At 40.6% G+C, this 21672-nt stretch overlaps 1 protein-coding gene across 5 annotated transcripts in view; it reads right to left on the bottom strand.

Annotated features, from left to right (window-relative positions):
* LOC135093130 (DNA polymerase delta subunit 3-like) overlaps positions 1 to 19739 on the bottom strand; it is a 64070-nt gene extending 44331 nt beyond the window's left edge. Inside the window, exons 1-7 of one of the 5 annotated variants that reach the window (XM_063992038.1) lie at positions 19664 to 19739; positions 19408 to 19522; positions 13257 to 13312; positions 12462 to 12576; positions 3797 to 3963; positions 2078 to 2168; positions 652 to 867 (exon numbers count right to left, since the gene is read on the bottom strand). In XM_063992038.1, the coding sequence (XP_063848108.1) occupies positions 652 to 867; positions 2078 to 2168; positions 3797 to 3963; positions 12462 to 12576; positions 13257 to 13312; positions 19408 to 19482 (720 nt within the window). In that variant the 5' untranslated portion in view covers positions 19483 to 19522; positions 19664 to 19739. Of the gene's footprint in view, positions 1 to 651; positions 868 to 2077; positions 2175 to 3796; positions 3964 to 12461; positions 12577 to 13256; positions 13313 to 19407; positions 19627 to 19663 lie in introns of those variants that run through there. The other 4 variants (XM_063992036.1, XM_063992040.1, XM_063992037.1 and 1 more) reach the window with 4 other exon arrangements.
* Positions 19740 to 21672: the final 1933 nt, after the last annotated feature.

Raw genomic sequence — 21672 nt, forward strand, 5'->3', positions numbered from 1 at the left:
ATGTCAAGACACTTAGGGTCGATACCAGAAAAGCAGACCAACCTGGGGAGATTTGTGGTCCCCTCCCCTGATAGGGACTCCAAGGCTGGTGTAGGAGTCACCATATTGATTTTGAATTTTGAGTGAAGGGTGTGTGCGTAACTAGGTACATATAGTTTTGTGTGAAAGAAGAGAGTTGTCTTTAGAGGGCAGGCTGTGACTGCTCCCTTGTGTTGTGAGACACAAAGGGAAATGTTCAGTGAGGTCAGAGCAAGGTTTAATGATAAGTTCACAGCATCCCATAATCCAGTGCTTTAGAACTTACTGGGAGTAATTATTATTTTGGCAGGTGTCTACTATCTCCTCCAAGCAATAAAACAGAAAGGTCAGAGATGCAAGCAAGAATGGATGGTGAAAGTAACAAATGTGTGTATGTAAAGCAGAGGCAAAGGAATTAAACGTGGAGTGAATGGGGTGAGGAAACACAATCCACTCACTTGTCTACTTAATACAAAATGTGGAATTGCTGAAGGAATTAAATACAGCATCCTGACATCCTATGATGGATTGAGCACACAGAATAAACAGCAGGAAGTGAGATGACTAAGAAAGTGTAAATGAGAATATATGCAAGATGTGTATAAGAGGGCAACACACACACTTGTAGCACACCTTTTCCTCTTTAACAGCAGTACTTGGACAACTTTCCAGCTTCTTGGTCTGCCTGGCAAACATGCTTGCTATCTGACTGGTGGGCTTAGCAGCAGCACTTATGGTGCCAGTAGTGGTAGAGGTAACAGTAGTGGTAGAAGTAGTGGTGGTGGTGATACTGTCCAGTTTAGCATCATGTTTTTTGTCTTCTTTCTTCTCATTAGTTTTTGACACACTCTGGAAAGCAAATTACTCAATGAGGTTCTGTTTCTTCTTTACTTCTATGGCTAAATAAACCAATACTAGTGTCTATTCACAAACCTGAGAAACTGACGCTCCTCTAACACTGTCACCTCCTCCTAGTTGATCAAATTCAGCAGAATGTTTTACAGCACTTCACTGTTACTTGAATAATCTATCAATCCATATACCAGGCTGGTAATCCCACACAGGGTGGCCCCAATAAAGCACCATACATTCACACACTATCATTCACACTCTTAGCCCTGTCAGCCCCTGGTGGAGACGGTATGCTCTGTGGCAGGGGCTAAGAATGCTGCCACTGTAATACCAGCATGTCATAAGAGGTGACAAAAAAGGATAGAGAAAGGGGGCTAGAGACTTGAATAACAAGAGGACGAACATTATCATTTTATCTTTTACAATATACGTGTTCCACTTTTATGGGAAGGGCTTCTATTTCCCTAAATTGTAAGAAAGTACAGTTAGGGAAATGGATACAAACTGCATTACATCAAAGTTAATAAATATTGCTCCAGTACTGCCTCTGGGTCCACTTCTGGTACTACAGGTTTCCAAAGTGGGAGGGCCTGATATGGCACCATTCTGATTTTCCCTGGAATGAGTAAAGTAGGATCTTGCATCTAATATGTTCTCACCTAACATGTGGTGACAGTAACATAAATTATTTTACTGTAACACTGATTATCTTGGTGCATTGTTACTAATGGTTATTGTAGTTAATGTTTATATTATGGTTGCCTTGTTTAGAAGTTTTGTTCATGTTTTGTTGTCATATAATGAAGCTTCAGTGTTTCATACATTAGTTTACTTTGTAGCTGTTTCAGCTCACCTAGTCAGTCAGCTCCTGGCTAGTACACAATCTACTTTTGGCTAAGACAGGTTCAACAGAATGCTAGTAACACCATAGACTGTCACCCTCAATACAGTATCAAGAAATATCCTGGCTCTGCTTCATTTTACCCACTCCATCACTAAAGTATGATACACACCCTACAAACATATTCACATGTAATACTAGCCATATTTGAATCAAAGATACACTTTAGATGTGTGGTTAACTACTACTACTACTACTACAACTACTATTATTACTACTACTACTACTACTACTACTACTACTACTACTACTACTACTACTACTACTACTACTACTACTACTACCACTACCATAATCACACAGTACCTTATGTAGTGGTGTTGGCACCTCTTCCTTTACCAAATGCTGCAGTCTGCTTGTGCTGGGGCTGACCTGTGCCTCAGAACACCTGATGCCACTGTATCTGGAGAGAGAGAGAGAGAGAGAGAGAGAGAGAGAGAGAGAGAGAGAGAGAGAGAGAGAGAGAGAGAGAGAGAGAGAGAGAGAGAGAGAGAGAGAGAGAGAGAGAGAGAGAGAGAGAGAGAGAGAGAGAGAGAGAGAGAGAGAGAGAGAGGAGAATTACTGAGCTTCTCTCTACATTAAGCTGACATCTTCACTAACTCTTTTACTGCTATTTGTCATATCTTTCCTAACTCCCAAACCATTATGTTTTCTTCTACAGCCATCCCCTTACATTATACTGGCTAGAAGCTGGACAATCTGTTCTTTTAATCTTTTTTTCTTTCTTGAATTATGTATTAAGATTTTCTATAGTGATTTCTGTACAGTGAGAGGATTTAAAAAAAGAGTAACCACCTACATCTGTGAGGAAATAAAAATCTCCTTTCCCCTCTAAATCTTGTCTCATTACAAGAACAACTGCATAAAGAGGCTGCCCACTCCCCTCACTCTTCCTCTTGTTCCCTCTGACAATGTGCTCTATACCGTGTCTTGAAGCCTGGCTATAGTTAACCTCCCAGTGTGGCTAGGTAAATTCAACGCCACTTGACATGGCTGCAGTGAGTGAAATGTTGCCAACTTGTATCCCTATTATTTTGCCATTGTATGAATACACGCCAGGGCAAAGCCATGTGGGAAAAATCACTACTACATGGCAACATTAGAGCTCCCAGACAATGTTTTGACTGATGACAATGGTCAGCTTTTATTATATCTGCTTGGAAAGATGTATACTTTCTTATCAAGCACCTCTGCCCTCACCTCCACATCTGAGTTATGCACACATTTCCATTTGTAAGTTGACCCTCAAGTCTGAGAAACACAAGTGAAGCTAATTCAGTGAGTGATTGAGTTCTACAAATTAAGGCCCATTACTATGGAAATATGTTGGCAAACTGGAATAAATCTTGTTACAATATGCCACCTGATCTCCAAATTAGAGGTTTCTGCAGAGTGTGAGATGCCCTGCCACAAACATGGTGGGTATGGTGTCCCAAGGTCAGTGACAGGACTTTTTGGCTCACATAAGATGTCAGTTGGAAGAAAATACAACCATTATGACAAGGCAGGTAAAGGAACAGAATCCCATGCTTCTCCAGGATATCAGTGTTTGTGGCAGGGTATCTCTTACAAGGAGTGGAATGCACTGCAGAAGTGATAAAAAGAAAAAAAAATTGATTGTTTGGTCACATAGTAAGAAGAGCCAATTAAGAGCCTGGAGAAAACCAGTTGATGGAAGATTGAGGGCAAGACAGAGAATGAAATGGAGGCATGGAATTATTGTAGATCAGCAAAGGATGGGAATCACAAAGGAAGATGCAAGGGTTAGAAGCAACTGGAGGAGACTCATACATGGCACCAACCCTTTAAGTCTAGGGATATGACAAAAGAAGACTTCTTACATGAAAAAAAAATAAATAAAATAATAATAATAATAATAATAATAATAATAATAAATAAATATATAAATAAAACAAATAACTAGCTAACTAAATAAAAAATATGTAATTAAATAAATAAATGAATAAATAAATAAATAAATAAACACAAACACACACACACACACACACACACACACACACCAACCTGGATGTGGAGGTAAGATGCTGTTTGCTCACATCATAGTCAGCCCCATACAGTAGCCCTATGTCAGGCAGAGCACTCTTCTGCACGCTGTAAACATGCAAGCTGCTCACAGTGTTTATGGCTGCTCGTGCTGCCTCCACCTCTGCCTCACGCACTACCTTCACCACCTGCATAAGTAGACAGACATATGTACTGTGGGGATCAAGAAAAGCTAGATAACTGAAAGGATGCAATAAAAATAATAAGTAATAATAACAATAATAATAAAATAAATTAATAAATAATGGTAATAAATAAATAAATGAATAAATAAATAAATAAAACTTAAGAAAAGAAAAGCATTTAAATGACAAAAATATAGTTTATCACATACACACATGTATGTTAACGAAATACACTACAAAAGACAACAGTGAAAACTGGAGGTAAAATTGCCCAAATATATATATATATAACCTTCCAAATCTTGGTACTCTTGTGGTCTCCCTCGGCTGTGATTGTGTTTGAGAAGCTGTGAAGTGCCCTAGACGGTTGCAGGCTGCCTTCACGACCATAACCAGTCGTAGTGGAGGGTAAACAAGAAAAAGAAGAAAAAGAAGAAGTAGTAGTAGTCATCAACATGGCTGAAGACTTGGTTAAAAGAGAGGCTACCACATCAGCCGACGTAAACAACAGAGCCCAAAGTAAGACTGATATTTACCCATGTACAAAATGCCAAAAACATTGCCATACGGGTATTAAGTGCAATAACTGCAGCATGTGGACTCACTACCTATGCACAGAGCTGCCAACCTATTATGTAGTGGTGCTGACTAAATCCAATAGGAGATACACATGTCTATCCTGTGTAAAACTTAACTATTCAGATTATGAGACTCAGGCAGAAGAAATAGAAGACAGCAAGAAAAATTAAAACACTCCTTTAGGCTCCCAAGATTTACCTAGTTCAGAAACAACACAAAGCACTGGAAAAGGGGAGAGTACAGAATCTAAAGATCAGAAAGGTGATGAAGCTAGGCCAAGCACCATAACTACTGAATCCACTACTATTACTCCTCCTCCTCCTGCTGAAGCCACCCAGGTAGACAACCCCATAAAGCATCTCAAGACCTGCAGATACTATAGGAAAAATATTTGCAAATTTGGAGTTAGGGGAGAAGGCTGTAGCCACAACCATCCAAAAGCATGCACCAAGCTTTTAAGGCATGGCCTAGATAAGAAATTAGGATGCACGCTTGGCAGGAGGTGTCAGGACTACCACCCAATCATCTGCCGAAATGCCATCCGGACCCAAACTTGCTTTGAAGAAAAATGTCGGTACCCGCACCCAAAAGGAACAACACGAAAGAGAGAGGACGACATTATAACTCATCCTCAGCAGAACAACACCCCAAAGGAGCAAGTAAAGGTGAACCCTACAATGGAAAAGCAGCAGGATAGACAGAATGCCACAGCAAACCAGTCCCAAACCATGGAGACAGAACAGAATCTTTTTTTAGACAAAGTCTTCCAGAAAATAACAGAAATGGAGAAACAACAACAGAAAACCATAGGCTACCTAATGGACAGACTGGAAAGACTGGAGATGAGGGACAGGGGGTGCAACTGAATGTACCACTAATCTCTTTCTCTTATGCAAACATCAGAGGTCTCTGTCCAAAGTCAAACCAGGTCAAACTCCCAATGCTAAAGGAACTAGCCCATCAAGAAAATTCAGTGTTCCTAGCACTAACAGAGACCCACTTGACCAGAGATCACCTGGATGCAGAAATCGCCATTGACGGCTACACCATCTTCAGAGCTGACAGAATAAACAGAAGCCACGGAGGAGTCATAAATTATATCAGGAATGACATGGTGGCAAGTGCCGAGAATATGGGCACATTTTCCAACGGAACAACAGAGTTACTGACAATCTACCTGAAAAAGCTAGATCAGCTGGTAATTACAGCATATAGACCTCCAAACACATCATCAGAACAGTTCGAAGAGGTAATTTTAAGGATGAAAGAAATACTAGACTCCCTCCCAAGACAGACCACGGAAGTATTGATTCTTGGGGATTTTAACTTCCCATACATAAACTGGGAGGATATGAAGATTACCGGGGGCAGCCTTAAAGACAAACAACAAGCTATAGCCCTTACAAACCTGATGGTGAAGCACTTCCTTTCCCAAATAATAAAGGAATCTACCAGGGGGAATAACATTTTGGACCTAATCCTCACAAATAGCCACAACCTAATCCACTCATACGAAATCTGCGAAACTATCCTGTCTGACCACAACTACATTCATGTAAAAACAACCAGCACGGACAAGCCTAAGGACTATTACTACGAAAGGAGAGCAGCAGCTGAAGACCACATAGGCAACCTGAACTTCTACAACCCCAATATCAACTGGGAACAAATCAGAGCAGAAATGAGAGCCACAAATTGGGAGCATCGACTACATATGACTAATGTAGATGACCTCCTTAAGGAAATAGTAGCAAGGTGTCGCGAAATCTGCCTCAGACACATACCACAGAAAGCAAGAAAAAAAGACAAAAACATAATTCCCCGAGACCGTAAAATCCTCATGAGAAGGAGACACTCACTCTGTAACAAGCTTAGGAGAACAAGCTTCACACCTGCCAAAGATAAAATCAAATCTCTAATTGCAGAGGTAGAAACCAAGCTTAAATTTAAATTATCTCATGAGGAACAACAATAGAGAGAAGAAAAAGAAGCAGTATCCCGTATTAAGGAGAACCCAAGGTACTTTTTCTCCTATGCAAGAAAGAAACTGAAGGCCAAATCGGAGGTTGGACCACTCTATGGAGTGGATGGAGAACCGACTGCGGACCCCAAACAAATGGCAAATATACTGAGGAGCCAATATGAGAGTGTCTTCAGCAACCCAAATGAGGAAAAGAGGATAACCAACCCAGGACCTTTTTTCACTGACTCTTCCAACACCCCCCAAACACTTTCCTCAATCAGCATCAGTGAGAAGGACATAACAGAGGCAATAAAAGCCATAGCCCCTGATGCAGCAGCTGGACCCGACGGCTTTCATGCCCAACTGCTAAGAAACTGCAGCCAGGAACTAGCCAAACCACTCCAAATGCTGTGGTCACTCTCACTGCAATCTGGAACAGTGCCTGCAGCCCTCAAGTCTGCCATCATCACACCCATACACAAGGGAGGCAGCAGAGGCCTAGCCAGTAGATACAGACCAGTTGCCCTGACATCACCTCATCAAGATCTGTTAGAGAATAGTACGGAAGAGAATGGTGGAATTCCTAGACAAAAAGAAAGCCTTTAACAATGGACAACATGGTTTCAGACAGGGCCGCTCATGCCTGTCCCAGCTACTACAACATTATGAGAGGATCCTTGAAAGTATACAAGATGGCCACAATGCTGACGTGATATATTTGGATTTTGCGAAAGCTTTCGATAAAGTGGACCACGGGATACTCCTGTACAAACTCCGAAAACATGGAATAGTGGGCCCACTTGGAAGATGGCTACACGGCTTTCTGACTGGGAGGACCCAACAAGTATCAGTCCAAGGTGAACTCTCTGAACTGAGCATTGTACGGAGCGGAGTGCCCCAAGGCTCAGTGCTGGGACCACTCCTATTTATAATCCATGTAGGAGACATTGACGACAACCTGGAACACGCTGAAGCATCCTCCTTTGCAGACGATACCAGGATAAAACATCAAATTACATGCCCAGAAGATGCAGCCAATATTCAGGGAGATTTGCACAAAATACTGGACTGGGCATCAACCAACAACATGCTCCTTAATGGCGACAAATTTGAACTGATACGCTACGGGAGAAACGAAGTCCTTAAAAACTTAACATGCTATGAATATAATAATCAGCCAATAGAAGACAAAGAGCATGTCAAGGATCTGGGAGTCCATATGAGCAGCGACGCAACTTTTTCCCACCACATCAACAAAATAGCCGAAGCAGGAAAGAGCATGAGTGGGTGGGTGCTGAGAACCTTTGCCTCCAGGGATGGGCAGTGCCTGAAGACTCTATGGAAATCTCTGGTACTCCCAAGGCTGGAGTATTGCTGTCAACTCTGGTCCCCACACAAGATCCAAGAAACTACTACCCTAGAAGACATCCAAAGAGCCTTCACTGCAAGAATCCAGGAGGTACAGCACTTGGACTACTGGGAAAGGCTCAGTGAGCTGAAATTGTACTCGCTACAGCGAAGAAGGGAGCGATACTGTATACTGTACGTGTGGAAAATATTAGAGGACAGAGTACCAAACGTGGGGATCATAGTAAACCAACATCCGAGGAAAGGGAGACTCTGCTTCATCAAGGGTGTCCAAGGCTCCATACAACGAGTGAGGACACTGACCCACAACTCCTTCACCCACAACGGACCTCATCTGTTTAACTGCCTCCCCCAAGAACTCAGAGATCTGAGTGGAACTAGCCCTGAAACCTTTGAAAGAAACCTAGATAAGTGGTTAGAAGGGCTACCAGACCATCCACCAATACCAGGATACCCCAGCTGCCACCACAACACCTTGCCTGAAGTACTCCAGGAACAGGAAAGGGAAGAGACAGTGGGATCGACGGGGACGGGCGGAAGCTGACTTCAGCCCTGCCGTTAATGGGCAGAATTTTCGAAAGTAACGAAAGTAAAGTATATATATATATATATATATATATATATATATATATATATATATATATATATATATATATATATATATATATATATATATATATATATATATATATATATATATATATTTTTTTTATGTAGGAAGGATACTGGCCAAGGGCAACAAAAATCTAATAAAAAAAAAAAGGCCACTGAAATGCCAGTCCCATAAAAGGGCCAAGCAGTGGTCAAAAATTGGTGGATAAGTGTCTTGAAACCTCCCTCTTGAAGGAATTCAAGTCATAGGAAGGTGGAAATACAGAAGAAGGCAGGGAGTTCCAGAGTTTACCAGAGAAAGGGATGAATGATTCAGAATACTGGTTAACTCTTGCGTTAGAGAGGTGGACAGAATAGGGGTGAGAGAAAGAAGAAAGTCTTGTGCAGCGAGGCCGCGGAAGGAGGGGAGGCATGCAGTTAGCAAGATCAGAAGAGCAGTTGGCATGAAAATAGCGGTAGAAGACAGCTAGATATGCAACATTGCGGCGGTGAGAGAGGGGCTGAAGACAGTCAGTTAGAGGAGAGGAGTTGATGAGACGAAAAGCTTTTGATTCCATCCTGTCTAGAAGAGCAGTATGAGTGGAACCCCCCCAGACATGTGAAGCATACTCCATACATGGACGGATAAGGCCCTCGTACAGAGTTAGCAGCTGGGGGGGGGTGAGAAAAACTGGCGGAGACGTCTCAGAACACCTAACTTCATAGAAGTTGTTTTAGCTAGAGATGAGATGTGAAGTTTCCAGTTCAGATTATAAGTAAAGGACAGACCGAGGATGTTCAGTGTAGAAGAGGGGGACAGTTGAGTGTCATTGAAGAAGAGGGGATAGTTGTCTGGAAGGTTGTGTCGAGTTGATAGATGGAGGAATTGAGTTTTTGAGGCATTGAACAATACCAAGTTTGCTCTGCCCCAATCAGAAATTTTAGAAAGATCAGAAGTCAGGCATTCTGTGGCTTCCCTGCGTGATATGTTTACCTCCTGAAGGGTTGGACGTCTATGAAAAGACGTGGAAAAGTGTAGGGTGGTATCATCAGCGTAGGAGTGGATAGGACAAGAAGTTTGGTTTAGAAGATCATTAATGAATAATAAGAAGAGAGTTGGTGACAGGACAGAACCCTGAGGAACACCACTGTTAATAGATTTAGGAGAAGAACAGTGACCGTCTACCACAGCAGCAAAAGAACGGTCAGAAAGGAAACTTGAGATGAAGTTACAGAGAGAAGGATAGAAACCGTAGGAGGGTAGTTTGGAAATCAAAGCTTTGTGCCAGACTCTATCAAAGGCTTTTGATATGTCCAAGGCAACAGCAAAAGTTTCATCAAAGTCTCTAAAAGAGGATGACCAAGACTCAGTAAGGAAAGCCAGAAGATCACCAGTAGAGCGGCCTTGACGGAACCCATACTGGCGATCAGATAGAAGGTTGTGAAGTGATAGATGTTTAAGAATCTTCCTGTTGAGGATAGACTCAAAAACTTTAGATAGGCAGGAAATTAAAGCAATAGGACGGTAGTTTGAGGGATTAGAACGGTCACCCTTCTTAGGAACAGGTTGAATGTAGGCAAACTTCGAGCAAGAAGGAAAGGTAGATGTTGACAGACAGAGCTGAAAGAGTTTGACTAGGCAAGGTGCAAGCACGGAGGCACAGTTTCGGAGAACAATAGGAGGGACCCCATCAGGTCCATAAGCCTTCCGAGGGTTTAGGCCAGCAAGGGCATGGAAAACATCATTGCGAAGAATTTTAAAAGGTGGCATGAAGTAGTCAGAGGGTGGAGGAGAGGGAGGAACAAGCCCAGAATCATCCAAGGTAGCATTTTTAGCAAAGGTTTGAGCAAAGAGTTCAGCTTTAGAAATATATGTGATAGCAGTGGTGCCATCTGGTTGAAGTAGAGGAGGGAAAGAAGAAGAAGCAAAGTTATTGGAGATATTTTTGGCTGGATGCCAGAAATCACGAGGGGAGTTAGATCTTGAAAGGTTTTGACATTTTCTGTTAATGAAGGAGTTTTTGGCTAGTTGGAGAACAGACTTGGCATGGTTCCGGGCAGAAATATAAAGTGCATGAGATTCTGGTGATGGAAGGCTTAAGTACCTTTTGTGGGCCACCTCTCTATCATGTATAGCATGAGAACAAGCTGTGTTAAACCAAGGTTTAGAAGGTTTAGGGCGAGAAAATGAGTGAGGAATGTACGCCTCCATGCCAGACACTATCACCTCTGTTATGCGCTCAGCACACAAAGACGTGTCTCTGACACGGAAGCAGTAGTCATTCCAAGGAAATTCAGCAAAATACCTCCTCAGGTCCCCCCAACTGGCAGAGGCAAAACGCCAGAGGCATCTTCGCTTAGGGGGATCCTTAGGAGGGATTGGAGTGATAGGACAAGATAAAGATATGAGATTGTGATCGGAGGAGCCCAACGGAGAAGAAAGGGTGACAGCATAAGCAGAAGGATTAGAGGTCAGGAAAAGGTCAAGAATGTTGGGTGTATCTCCAAGACGGTCAGGAATGCGAGTAGGGTGTTGCACCCTACATATGTGTGTGTGTGTGTGTGTGTGTGTGTGTGTGTGTGTGTGTGTGTGTGTGTGTGTGTGTGTGTGTGTGTGTGTGTGTGTGTGTGTGTGTGTGTGTGCGCGTGCGTGCGTGCGTGTGTGTGTGTGACCTTCCAGATAATTATCCCTCTTCTTTAATGACACTCAACTATCCATGTCTTTTACATTGATCATTTTCAGTCATTCCTTAATTAATAATCTGAAAAAACAAAACAAAAAAAAAAAAACAAGAAACTTCACATCTCATCTCTTGCTAAAACAGGCTCTATGAAGGTAGGCATTATGAGTCATCTCCACCAATTTTTCTCACCCTCCTGCTACTAACTCTGTATGAGGGCCTTATCTATCCATGTATGGAGTACATTTCACATGTATCAGGAAGATCTACTTATACCACTCTTTTAGTGAGGGTGGAATCATCATCTGATCTTACTAACTACATGCCTCCCCTCCTCCCACAGCCCCAATGCACAAGGCTTTCTTCTTTCTCTCACCTCTTTTCTGTCCACCTTTCTAATGCAAGAGTTAACCCGTGTTCTCAATCATTCATCCCTTTCTCTGGGAAACTTTGGAACTCCCTGCCTGCTTCTGTATTTCCTCCTTCCTATGACTTGAACTCTTTCAAGAGGGAGGTTTCACGACACTTGCCCTCACTACTTGATCTTTTGTTTGGCTTCTCTTTGGAATTTTGCACTCAAGTGGGCCTTTTTTTTTTTTTTTTTTTTTTGTCCTTGGCCAATGACCCTCTTCCAGAAGAAAAAAATCTCAATGCACACACCACTGAAATTGTTGGTGCTGCCAAGGAAGGGTGTGACACCTCACCTGTTTGAGTCCTTTGCACTCCACATCACCCCGCTCACACCACCAGCAGCAATAGCATTACTAGTAGTAGTAGTAATCATAACAATACATAACAACAAAGCTTTGACCATTTTGTGGGACTGGCATTTCAGTGGGCATTTTTTTTATTGGATTTGTGTTGCCCTTGGTCAGTGTCCTTCCTACATAATAATAATAATAATAATAATAATAATAATAATAATAATAATAATAATAAAAATAATAATAATAATAATAATAATAAAAAACATTGATAATAACAATAATAATAATAATAATAATAATAATAATAATAATAACAATGAAATAAAAAAATATGATAAAAAAACAATAATAGTAATAATAATGGTGATAATAATAGTAATAACAATAATAATAATAATAATAATAATAATAATAATAATAATAATAATAATAATAATAATAACAATAATAATAACAATAATAATACCAGCAACAACAGCAACAATAGGAATAATAATAATAATAATAATAATAATAATAATAATAATAACAACAGCAATAACAACAAACAACAACAACAACAACAACAACAACAATAACAATAATAACACCAACTCTCCTAGCACTCCTCACCTTCCTCAAGCCACCATCACTTTCCTCCACCACACCAGTCAGCAGGTAGGTCAGGGTCAGGCCACCACCACCATCACCATCACCTCGCTGCTGTGTCACAAAATGGTGTAGCATCCTATGGGCAGTAGTAGTAATAGTAAGTTAGTGTGATGTAAATAGGTTTTTATAAATAATTTTCTTATCTACAGTAGGCCATGAGACTGTCTCTTCGCAATGGAGGCTGACAGGAATAAGAATGTGATTGATTGTGTGAGTGTGTGATGCCTTGTCTGGGCCACTCTTTGAGGGACTGCCAACCTCGTATAAAGATAGATAGATTGACAGATTTAAGAACTTTGCAATCAACTCTTCCTTTTTTTTCCTTAGCACCGTCAAATTTACTTTATTTAATTTTTCCTCTTACAACAACCTTTACGACTTGTATCAATTTGATTATTACTCTGTAGTTCTCCAGTTTTCCTATATGCTTTTTCTTTTTGATGTTCTTAGACTATGGCAGCAGTAGACATTCATATTGCAATGATTTCTTTCTTCCATTCAGGGCTAAGACGGTCATCCCTTCTTTCTGGAAGCATAGGTAATTCCTTGTATATGTACGTATTATCAGATTCTTACATCATAGAATGGGGGAGAATGGAAGATTGAGAGAGAGAGAGAGAGAGAGAGAGAGAGAGAGAGAGAGAGAGAGAGAGAGAGAGAGAGAGAGAGAGAGAGAGAGAGAGAGAGAGAGAGAGAGAGAGAGAGAGAGAGAGAGAGAGAGAGAGAGAGAGAGAGAGAGAATCACAGCCAACTCACTGTTTTGCCACGTTGGAGTGAACGCCAAGAGTGAGTGACAGCCATTTGTAGGTGACCTGTTGAGGGAGACAGAGGTGAGCAATGCAGTAATGACCGATGTGGTGTGTTGCTCAGTCTTCCCTCCACCACTCTTGCCTCATGGTAAACTTTAGTGAAGGAAATTCTGAGGTTCAACCTAACTTAACTAGCATATACAACCTTCTAAGTACGAATATATATTAGCCACAACAGTGATAATAATACAAATGTTACTTAGCAGCAAAATATGGTTAATATTATCTTTATGGATATAGCATTATCAGTTACTCAGCATCTCTCCCCATACACAACCATTACACAATCATTAAGAGCAGATGACAGAACAATAAGACCAGTAAAGCTCATGAAATTACAAATTAGATCAGATTAAACAAGGTTCGGCTAAATTTGGTTAGTTTACATTAGGAATTATTGGACTAGGTTTTGGTGGTTAGGTTAGTTTAGATTAGATCATGCTAAGTTTTGTTAATCTGAATAAGATATCATTAGGTTAGGCTCAGCAAAGTTGAGTTAGGCTAACTTAGCAAAGATTAGGTTTTGTTAAGTTAGCTTTAGTTAGGTAGGGAAGCCAAACTTCACAAATTTTTGCTTCTCCACCCAAAAACTCCAGATTCCCACCAGGCCCCAAGTTTGTTGTGTCCAGGAAAAGGAAATAAGGAGCTAGATGTGTTTATCTCTAAAGGTAACATTCACCAACAATACAAGTCCATCATCGATTGAGATGGAGACCTGGGGCCGCATACTGGAAACTTCATGTCTCTTACAAGCTCAAGTAACTCACACAGCCGATCTGCTAACTAGTTATAAAGCATAATGGAAACACAGGTGCTGCCATATTACATCATAAATAATCCTTGGAATTTACTGGATACTGGGAACACCTGTAACTCAGTTATGATATCACTATCAAAGTCACCATCCCTTCCACCTCAGCTATAATCAAAAGGATTTAGAGATAAAGAACTCTAGCATACTGTCACAGTGTGTTGAACATTGACCACACAGGAATGAATGAATACATCAATGGTGGATGTGCTCAGCCTCAGATGCAGTGCAGGACACACCCAGGCCCAGCACAACCATTCTTGGTTTGAATTTACATATATGTGTATGGTTTAATAATGTTAAAGAAAGGAAGAAAGGGGGAAGGAGCAAAGAAAAAAGAAAGAAAGAGGAAAGATATAGACACAGACATGTGTGTGTGTGTGTGTGTGTGTGTGTTTATATATATATATATATATATATATATATATATATATATATATATATATATATATATATATATATATATATATATATATATATATATATATATATATATATATATATATATATATATATATATATATATATATATATATACTCGTATATATATATATATATATACACACACACACACACATTCATGCATACGATAAATACTCCCAGTGAGGTCTAAATTACCGGATCATGGGGTGCTGTGAATTTCTCACTGAGCCCAGCTGTGACATCACTGAACGTTTCCCTTTGTGTCTCACAACACAAGGAGGCAGTCACAGTCTATCCTCTAAAGACAACACTCTTCACACAAAACTACATGCACCTAATTACACACACATCCTTCACTCAAAATTCTAAATCATTATGGCGACTCCTATACCAGCCTCAGAATCCCCATCTGGGGAGGGGAGCATAAATGTCCCCAGATTGAACTGCTCTTCTGGAATCAAATTTAAGTGTCTTGACACCCCCGTCAAAGTTTTCTTCATTAACTTCTGCAACATTCACAGCCTTAGCTCTAATTTTTAATCTGTAGATCACCACCTCTCCTCTATTAAAACTCATCTTCCTTTCCTCAATGAAACACAGGTGTCTGAGGCAATTGACAGTAGCTCCTTTTTCTGTTCCCTCTTACTTTCTCTATCCTCATTTTCAATCCAAATCTGGATGATGCATCTATGTGCACAATGACTTAACCTCCTCTCATGCCCCCACTCTTGAATCTTCTGAGTTTTCCACCATCTCGCTATGACTAAAGAATCACTCTTAAACTAAATTCATCTGTGCTGTATACCTCTCACCTAACTCCTCCAACTATAAGAAATTCTTTGACTACTTAACTTCCAAAGTGGAGCACATTCTGACTCTCTTCCCTTTTCAGATCTTGAGAACTTCTTGAGAAGTTCTTGAGAACTTCAATGTTCATCACCAGCTTTGGCTTTCCTCTCCTTTCACTGACCATCCTGATGAACTAGCCTTTAACTTGCTATCCTTCACAATCTAGAGCAACTGGTGCAACACCCTACTTACGTATTCCTGACCATCTTGGAGATATGCCCAACATTTTTTACTTTTTCCAAATCTCTTAACCTTCTGCTTATGCTGTCACCCTCTCTTCTCCATTGCACTCCTACGATCACAATCTCATATCTGTATCTTGTCCCATTGCTCCAATCACTCCTCAGGATCCCCAAGAGCAGAGGTGCCTCTGGTGTTTTGCCTCTGCTAGTTGAGGGGACCTGAGGAGGTATTATACTGATTCTCCTTGGAATGACTACTGTTTCCATGTCAGAGACCCATCTCTGTGTGTTGAGCACATAATAGAGGTGATCATGTCTGGTATGGAGGTGTTCATTCCTCACTCTTTCTCTCGACCTAAACCTTCCACACCTTGATTTAACACAATCTGTTCTCATTCTGTACATGATAGAGATGTGGCACACAAAGGGTACTTGCACTTTCCATCACCATCATCCATCATCCGCTTTATATTTCTGCTCAAAATCATGCTAAGTCTGTTCTCCAACTAGCCAAAAACTCCTTCATTAATAGAAAGTGTCAAAATCTTTCAAGATCTAATTCCCTTCATGACTTCTGGCACCTAGCCAACAACATCTCCAATAACTTTGCTTATTCATCTTTCCCTCCTTTATATCAACCTGATGGCATCACTGCCATCTCATTTATTTCTAAAGCTGAACTCTTTGCTCAAACCTTTGCTAAAAACTCTACCTTGGATGATTCAGGGCTTGTTCCTCCTCCTCCACTCTCTGAATACTTCATGCTACCCATTAAAATCCTTTGGAATGATGTTTTCCATGCCCTCACTGGCCTTAACCCTCGGAAGGCTTATGGACCTGATGGGGTTCCTCCTAATGTTCTCTGAAACTGTGCCTCAGTGCTTGCATCTTAAATAATCAAACTCTTTCAACTCTGTCTGTCAACATGTACCTTTCCTTGTTGCTGGAAGTTTCCCTACATTCAGCCTGTTCCTAAAAAGGGTGACAATTCTAATCCCTCAAACTACTATCCTATTCTTTTAACTGCCTGCCAATCTAAATTTTTTTAATTTGTTCTCAACAGGAAGATTCTTAAACATGTATCACTTCACAGCCTTCTATCTGACTACCAGTACAGGTTCTGTCAAGACCACTCTACTGGTGATCTTCTGGCTTTCCTTACGGACTATTGGTCATTCTCTTGTAGAGATTTTGGTGAAACTTTTGCTGTTGTCTTGGACATATCAAAAGTTTTTGATAGGGTTTGGCACAAAGCTTTGATTTCCAAACTACCCACCTATGGCTTCTAGCTGTCTCTCAGTAAATTCATCTCAAGTTTCCTTTCTGACCACTCTATTACTCCTGTGGTAGACAGTCACTGTTCTTAATCTAATGACAGTGGTGTTCTTCAGGGTTCTGTCCTATCACCAACTATATTCCTTTTATTTATCAATGATCTTTTAAACCAAACTTCTTGTTCTATTCACTCCTACACTGATGTTACCACCCTGCACTTTTCCACATCATTTCATCGATGTCCAACCCTTCAGGAAGTAAAAGTTCACACAGGGAAGGCACTTCCCTTCAGCCTTCAGCCTCTTTCTCATCACTGCAATGTTGCATCTCTTGCTATCTTCTACTGCTATTTTCATGCCAACTGCTCTTCTTATCTTGCTAACTGCATGCCTCCCCTCCTCTTGTGGCCTTACTACACAAGACTCTTCTTTCTCTCACCCCTACTCTACCTCTCTAAAGCAAGAGTTAACCAATATTCTCAATCACTCATCCCTTTCTCTGGTAAACTCTGGAACTCCTTGCTTGCTTCTGTATTTCCACCTTCCTATGACTTGAACTCTTTCACGAGGGAAGTTTCAAGATAATTATCCTGCATTTTTTTTACTAACACTTTCGACTCTGTTCGGAGACCAGCACCTCAGTGTGCCTTTTTTTTTTTGTTGCAATTTCCTTGCCCTTGGCTAGTGCCCCTCCTACATAAAAGAAGAAAAAAATGAAAAAAATACATGCACACATACATATTTAGTTTAAACTGAAATATGTAAGTTTACAGTTTACCAGTAGTACTAATAATAATGAAAGTAGTAATAATAAAGAAAGAAGAAAGAAACACTTAGTACTTGATATATGAGTTTACATTGTGGATTTTAGCATTTTGATTGGCTCATGCAATACAGAATCTAGGCTGTGATTGGTTGGCGAGATATGAGGTGCCCACAAAATGTGACTAGGACTTGCAAGCAAAATGAGTTACAATATATTACTTATGTCGTAAATTTGGTTCAAGTATACCTCATAACATTCACCATAGGCACCTCAGAAGTTCCAAGCTGGTAAATACTTGCAAGGTCAGATGTTACCAAAGTTTCAAGTATGTGGCCCCTGTATCTTTAGCCCCAAAACAGTGGTGATCATCTATTTAGGTGTGACCTGGCAGCTGTGATAGATGATCACAGCAATGATCATCAATCAAGGCATGATTTTCCATGCCTAGTTTTGAATCCAGACATCTCATTTTCCTCACAGATGTTCTGAAGACGCAACTAAATCACTGGGGAGGCAAGTCATTTTCTCCCAGGACAGAGATCTCAGTCGTGATTTATGGAGCTATGTAGGAGGTGTCTGGCAACTCATGTGATGCACCACGTGGAACAGGCGCTTTCTTTGTGCTTTTCCGCAATATATGCCACAGTACAGCAGCTTTGAGATCTGTGTGTGTGTGTGTGTGTGTGTGTGTGTGTGTGTGTGTGTGTGTGTGTGTGTGTGTGTGTTTCACCTATGGTCATCTGCTGGTCACCCAGCCATCCATTGCTTTACGGAAAGAGCTCAGAGCTTATGGTAACCAATGGAAGCTCAAATAGCTTCCATAACAGCCAGATAAATGTAAGATACAAGACAAGGCCAACCAAAATAAAAACAAATTGTAAGTTTAAGAAACTAACCTTAGCCTACTAATTCCAAGACAATGTTTTATTTCTGAATAAAATATGATGCCTTTACAAATTGTGATCTACATCAAGAAAAGATCAGCTATGACATCACTAAACCAAATCTTAACCTACCTTAACCTAACCCAGCACAGCCCTTACCTACTAGATGAAAACAATGTTATTTCAATATTATACAGTAGGTTCCATGGAAATAACCTTATCCTACTAATTTCGAGGTAGTGAACATTTATTTCTGGGCAAAAATATGACGCCTTTCCAACTCGTGATCTACACCTATTGAATGAAAAAAATAAAATACAAATAAATACAAATTTAACTGAACTTGACCTATATGAGATGGATAATATTAGAATAACAGCATTTGGTAAATTTATAGTTTAAGCCAATGTCCCCAATCTCTACCCACGGCCCACAGCGTTATTATTAATTTCCGACAAGTAGTGTAATCATTAGAAATGATGTGAATAGTGAGAAGAACAAAATGAGGTAGGTTATTACCACGTAGTGTGTAATGGCTTAAACTATAATAAAACCCTAACCTAACCTAACCTAACCTAACAACTGAAGTTCAGGCAACAATACACCATTTATGTTTACCTGTGGACTTAGAAAAAGTTGAGAGCGCTGTGCATTCCCAGGCCTATTGTGGCGTTATTATTAATTTCCGACAAGTAGTGTAATCACTAGAAATTATATGAATAGTGAGAAGAACAAAATGAGGTGGGTTATTACCACGTAGTGTGTAATGGCTTAAACTATAATAAAACCCAGCATTTTCATCTGAAGACTAGATTAAGTTTAGATCGTCAATTAAGGTTATTTCAATTTTATCCATTATTTCACTAATCCCCACTGCCCCCTTTTTCATATTCATTCCAGGCTACTCACAATCCTGCCCTCGTCGTTAACGTACTCGTCCAGGTTGTCCAGGTAGGCGGTGTCCATCTCATCCACACAAACCATCACTGCTTTGAGCCTCTTCTTGCGGTCCTCGTCTCTCCACCTGTTTTGTGAGACAGTCCCTTACTTCCCTCTCTTGTGGCAGCTCCCTGTAATGCTATGGTAGGGTAGCATGTTGTCTGTCATGGCGTATATTACAGGGTAGTATGTCTATAAAGCAGGAAATAGTGATGCTAGGTCTCACCCGCTGCTCTGTGTGGGGTGAGCGCGCGCCAAAAAGTGTTTGTTGTGATCCTGATCTTGATCATGATTTTATAGGTGGCTCAGGATTACTCAGAAGCTAGTGTATCGGCTGCTCTAGCAGGGGGAAAGAAAGGACAAACAGAAAAACAAACAAACAGTATCTTTTGCACCACTAGTTCCTATATCTAGCACGCCATACTTTCTCCAGGAACACTTTCGCAGCCTCAATCATCTTTTATTTCGTTCCCCCACACAGTCCCAGCAACAGTACCAACCATTTCCTTCCTATCTTCACTCTGCAGCTGATACCATCCGATTCCCTCAGCACTACTTGCATCATCTCATTCCGGCCTCTGGCATACTTCACACACTCCATTACCACATGCTGAACCGTCTCATCCTTTCTCATGTCACAGATCAGGTAAACTTTGCTGCGGGACTCAGACCACATGTAACTCCTTGCATTCATATCCATACACTGTGCCCTCGCTCGAAAGATCACCACCACCCAGGCTTCTCTCATACCACTTTTCATACACTGACGCCTCTTTCTCTCTGTACCACTCCAAAGCACTCTTTTGCTCCATCTTATTCTTCCATTCACTCAGTCCCACTCGTTTCACCACTCTATCCCACTCTTCTACTTTTTTTTACATCCCATTCTAAACCCTCCCCATTTTTAAGTCATACTCCAGTCACATTCAACATGCTTCCCCTCAATCCGCTGAAAAGCCCAGCTAGTTTCCAAGCCACTCTTTACTGCCATCTTAACACACTGCTGCTCCTGACATTCCAAGGAACACCTTTCTTGCTAGTCTTGCATCATCCATTCGCTCTAATCAGTCTTTGTGTCTCAAGGTTGCCTTTACAAATTTCTCTTTAAAAGTACTCCATTTCATGTCTCCTCTCAACGCCTCTATCGCTGCATACCTTGGTGCATTCAGTGCCATTCTTGTTACTTTATTTTGTCCTACTTCTAATTTCTCTAATTTATTTTCATTCCATGCAATCACATCCATACCATGCATAATGTTCGAAACAGCCACGCTCTTCCAAACTTCTGTAAGAACGTTATACTTACCTGCTCTTATCGTTGCTGCAGTTCCTAGTCGACCCACCCACTGGTTCATCATGCTTATCTTTTCTTTTTTCGTCTTCACATAGCAATTCAGACTCATCCACATGTACTTGCATACATCTGTATGTTAATTGTAACTCATTCCCTCCCAGTCTCCACACTGAATTTCGCTCATCCTCTGATTTATTCACTGTCATTACCTTGCTTTTCTCACTGCTAAACCTCATTCCAAAGTTTCTTCCATACCCCATCTATAACATCTGACAAATTTTGAAGCTCATCTGCTGATTCATTTATAACCACTACTTCATCTGCATAAAAAAAAAAAAAAAAACACACATATCTTATTATTCCCTACACTTATTCCTGCATTCATTCTTCTCATTTTGATTGCTAACTCCTCTGCATACATACTAAAAAGGGTTGGTGATAAAATACAACCCTGAGTAACTCCTCTCTCACTCTTCCCTCAATCTGTTTTTGTATCTCCTAGTCCGTATTTAGCTCTTGTGTCCATATACGTACTTTGCACTATGTTAACTATCTTTGCATTCAATCCAATCTTTTCTAAGATTCTACCTATTTCTCTATTCACTCTATCATAAGCTTTCTCTGTGTCAAGAAACCCTAAGAACAATTTAGTTCCATTCTTCTTCGTCCTCTCAATTCTTTCATCCACTACAAACATGTTATCTTCAGCTCTCATGTATGCACGAAGTCAATTCAGTTCTTCACTTAACACTACAGCTCTCTGAGTCCATTTACACAAGTTCTCATTCAACACTACATTAAAAACTTTACCTACTGTTTTCACTAAAGCAATCGGCCTGTAGTTTTCAACTTATTTTTACTTTTGTATCCTCCCTTATGCAATAGAGTCACCCTGTATTCATTCCACATTCTTGACACTCTCTCCTCTTCCCACACCTGGT

The sequence above is a fragment of the Scylla paramamosain genome, chromosome 41 (genome assembly GCF_035594125.1).
Source record: "Scylla paramamosain isolate STU-SP2022 chromosome 41, ASM3559412v1, whole genome shotgun sequence".
In the NCBI taxonomy this organism is placed as follows: Eukaryota; Metazoa; Arthropoda; class Malacostraca; order Decapoda; family Portunidae; genus Scylla; species Scylla paramamosain.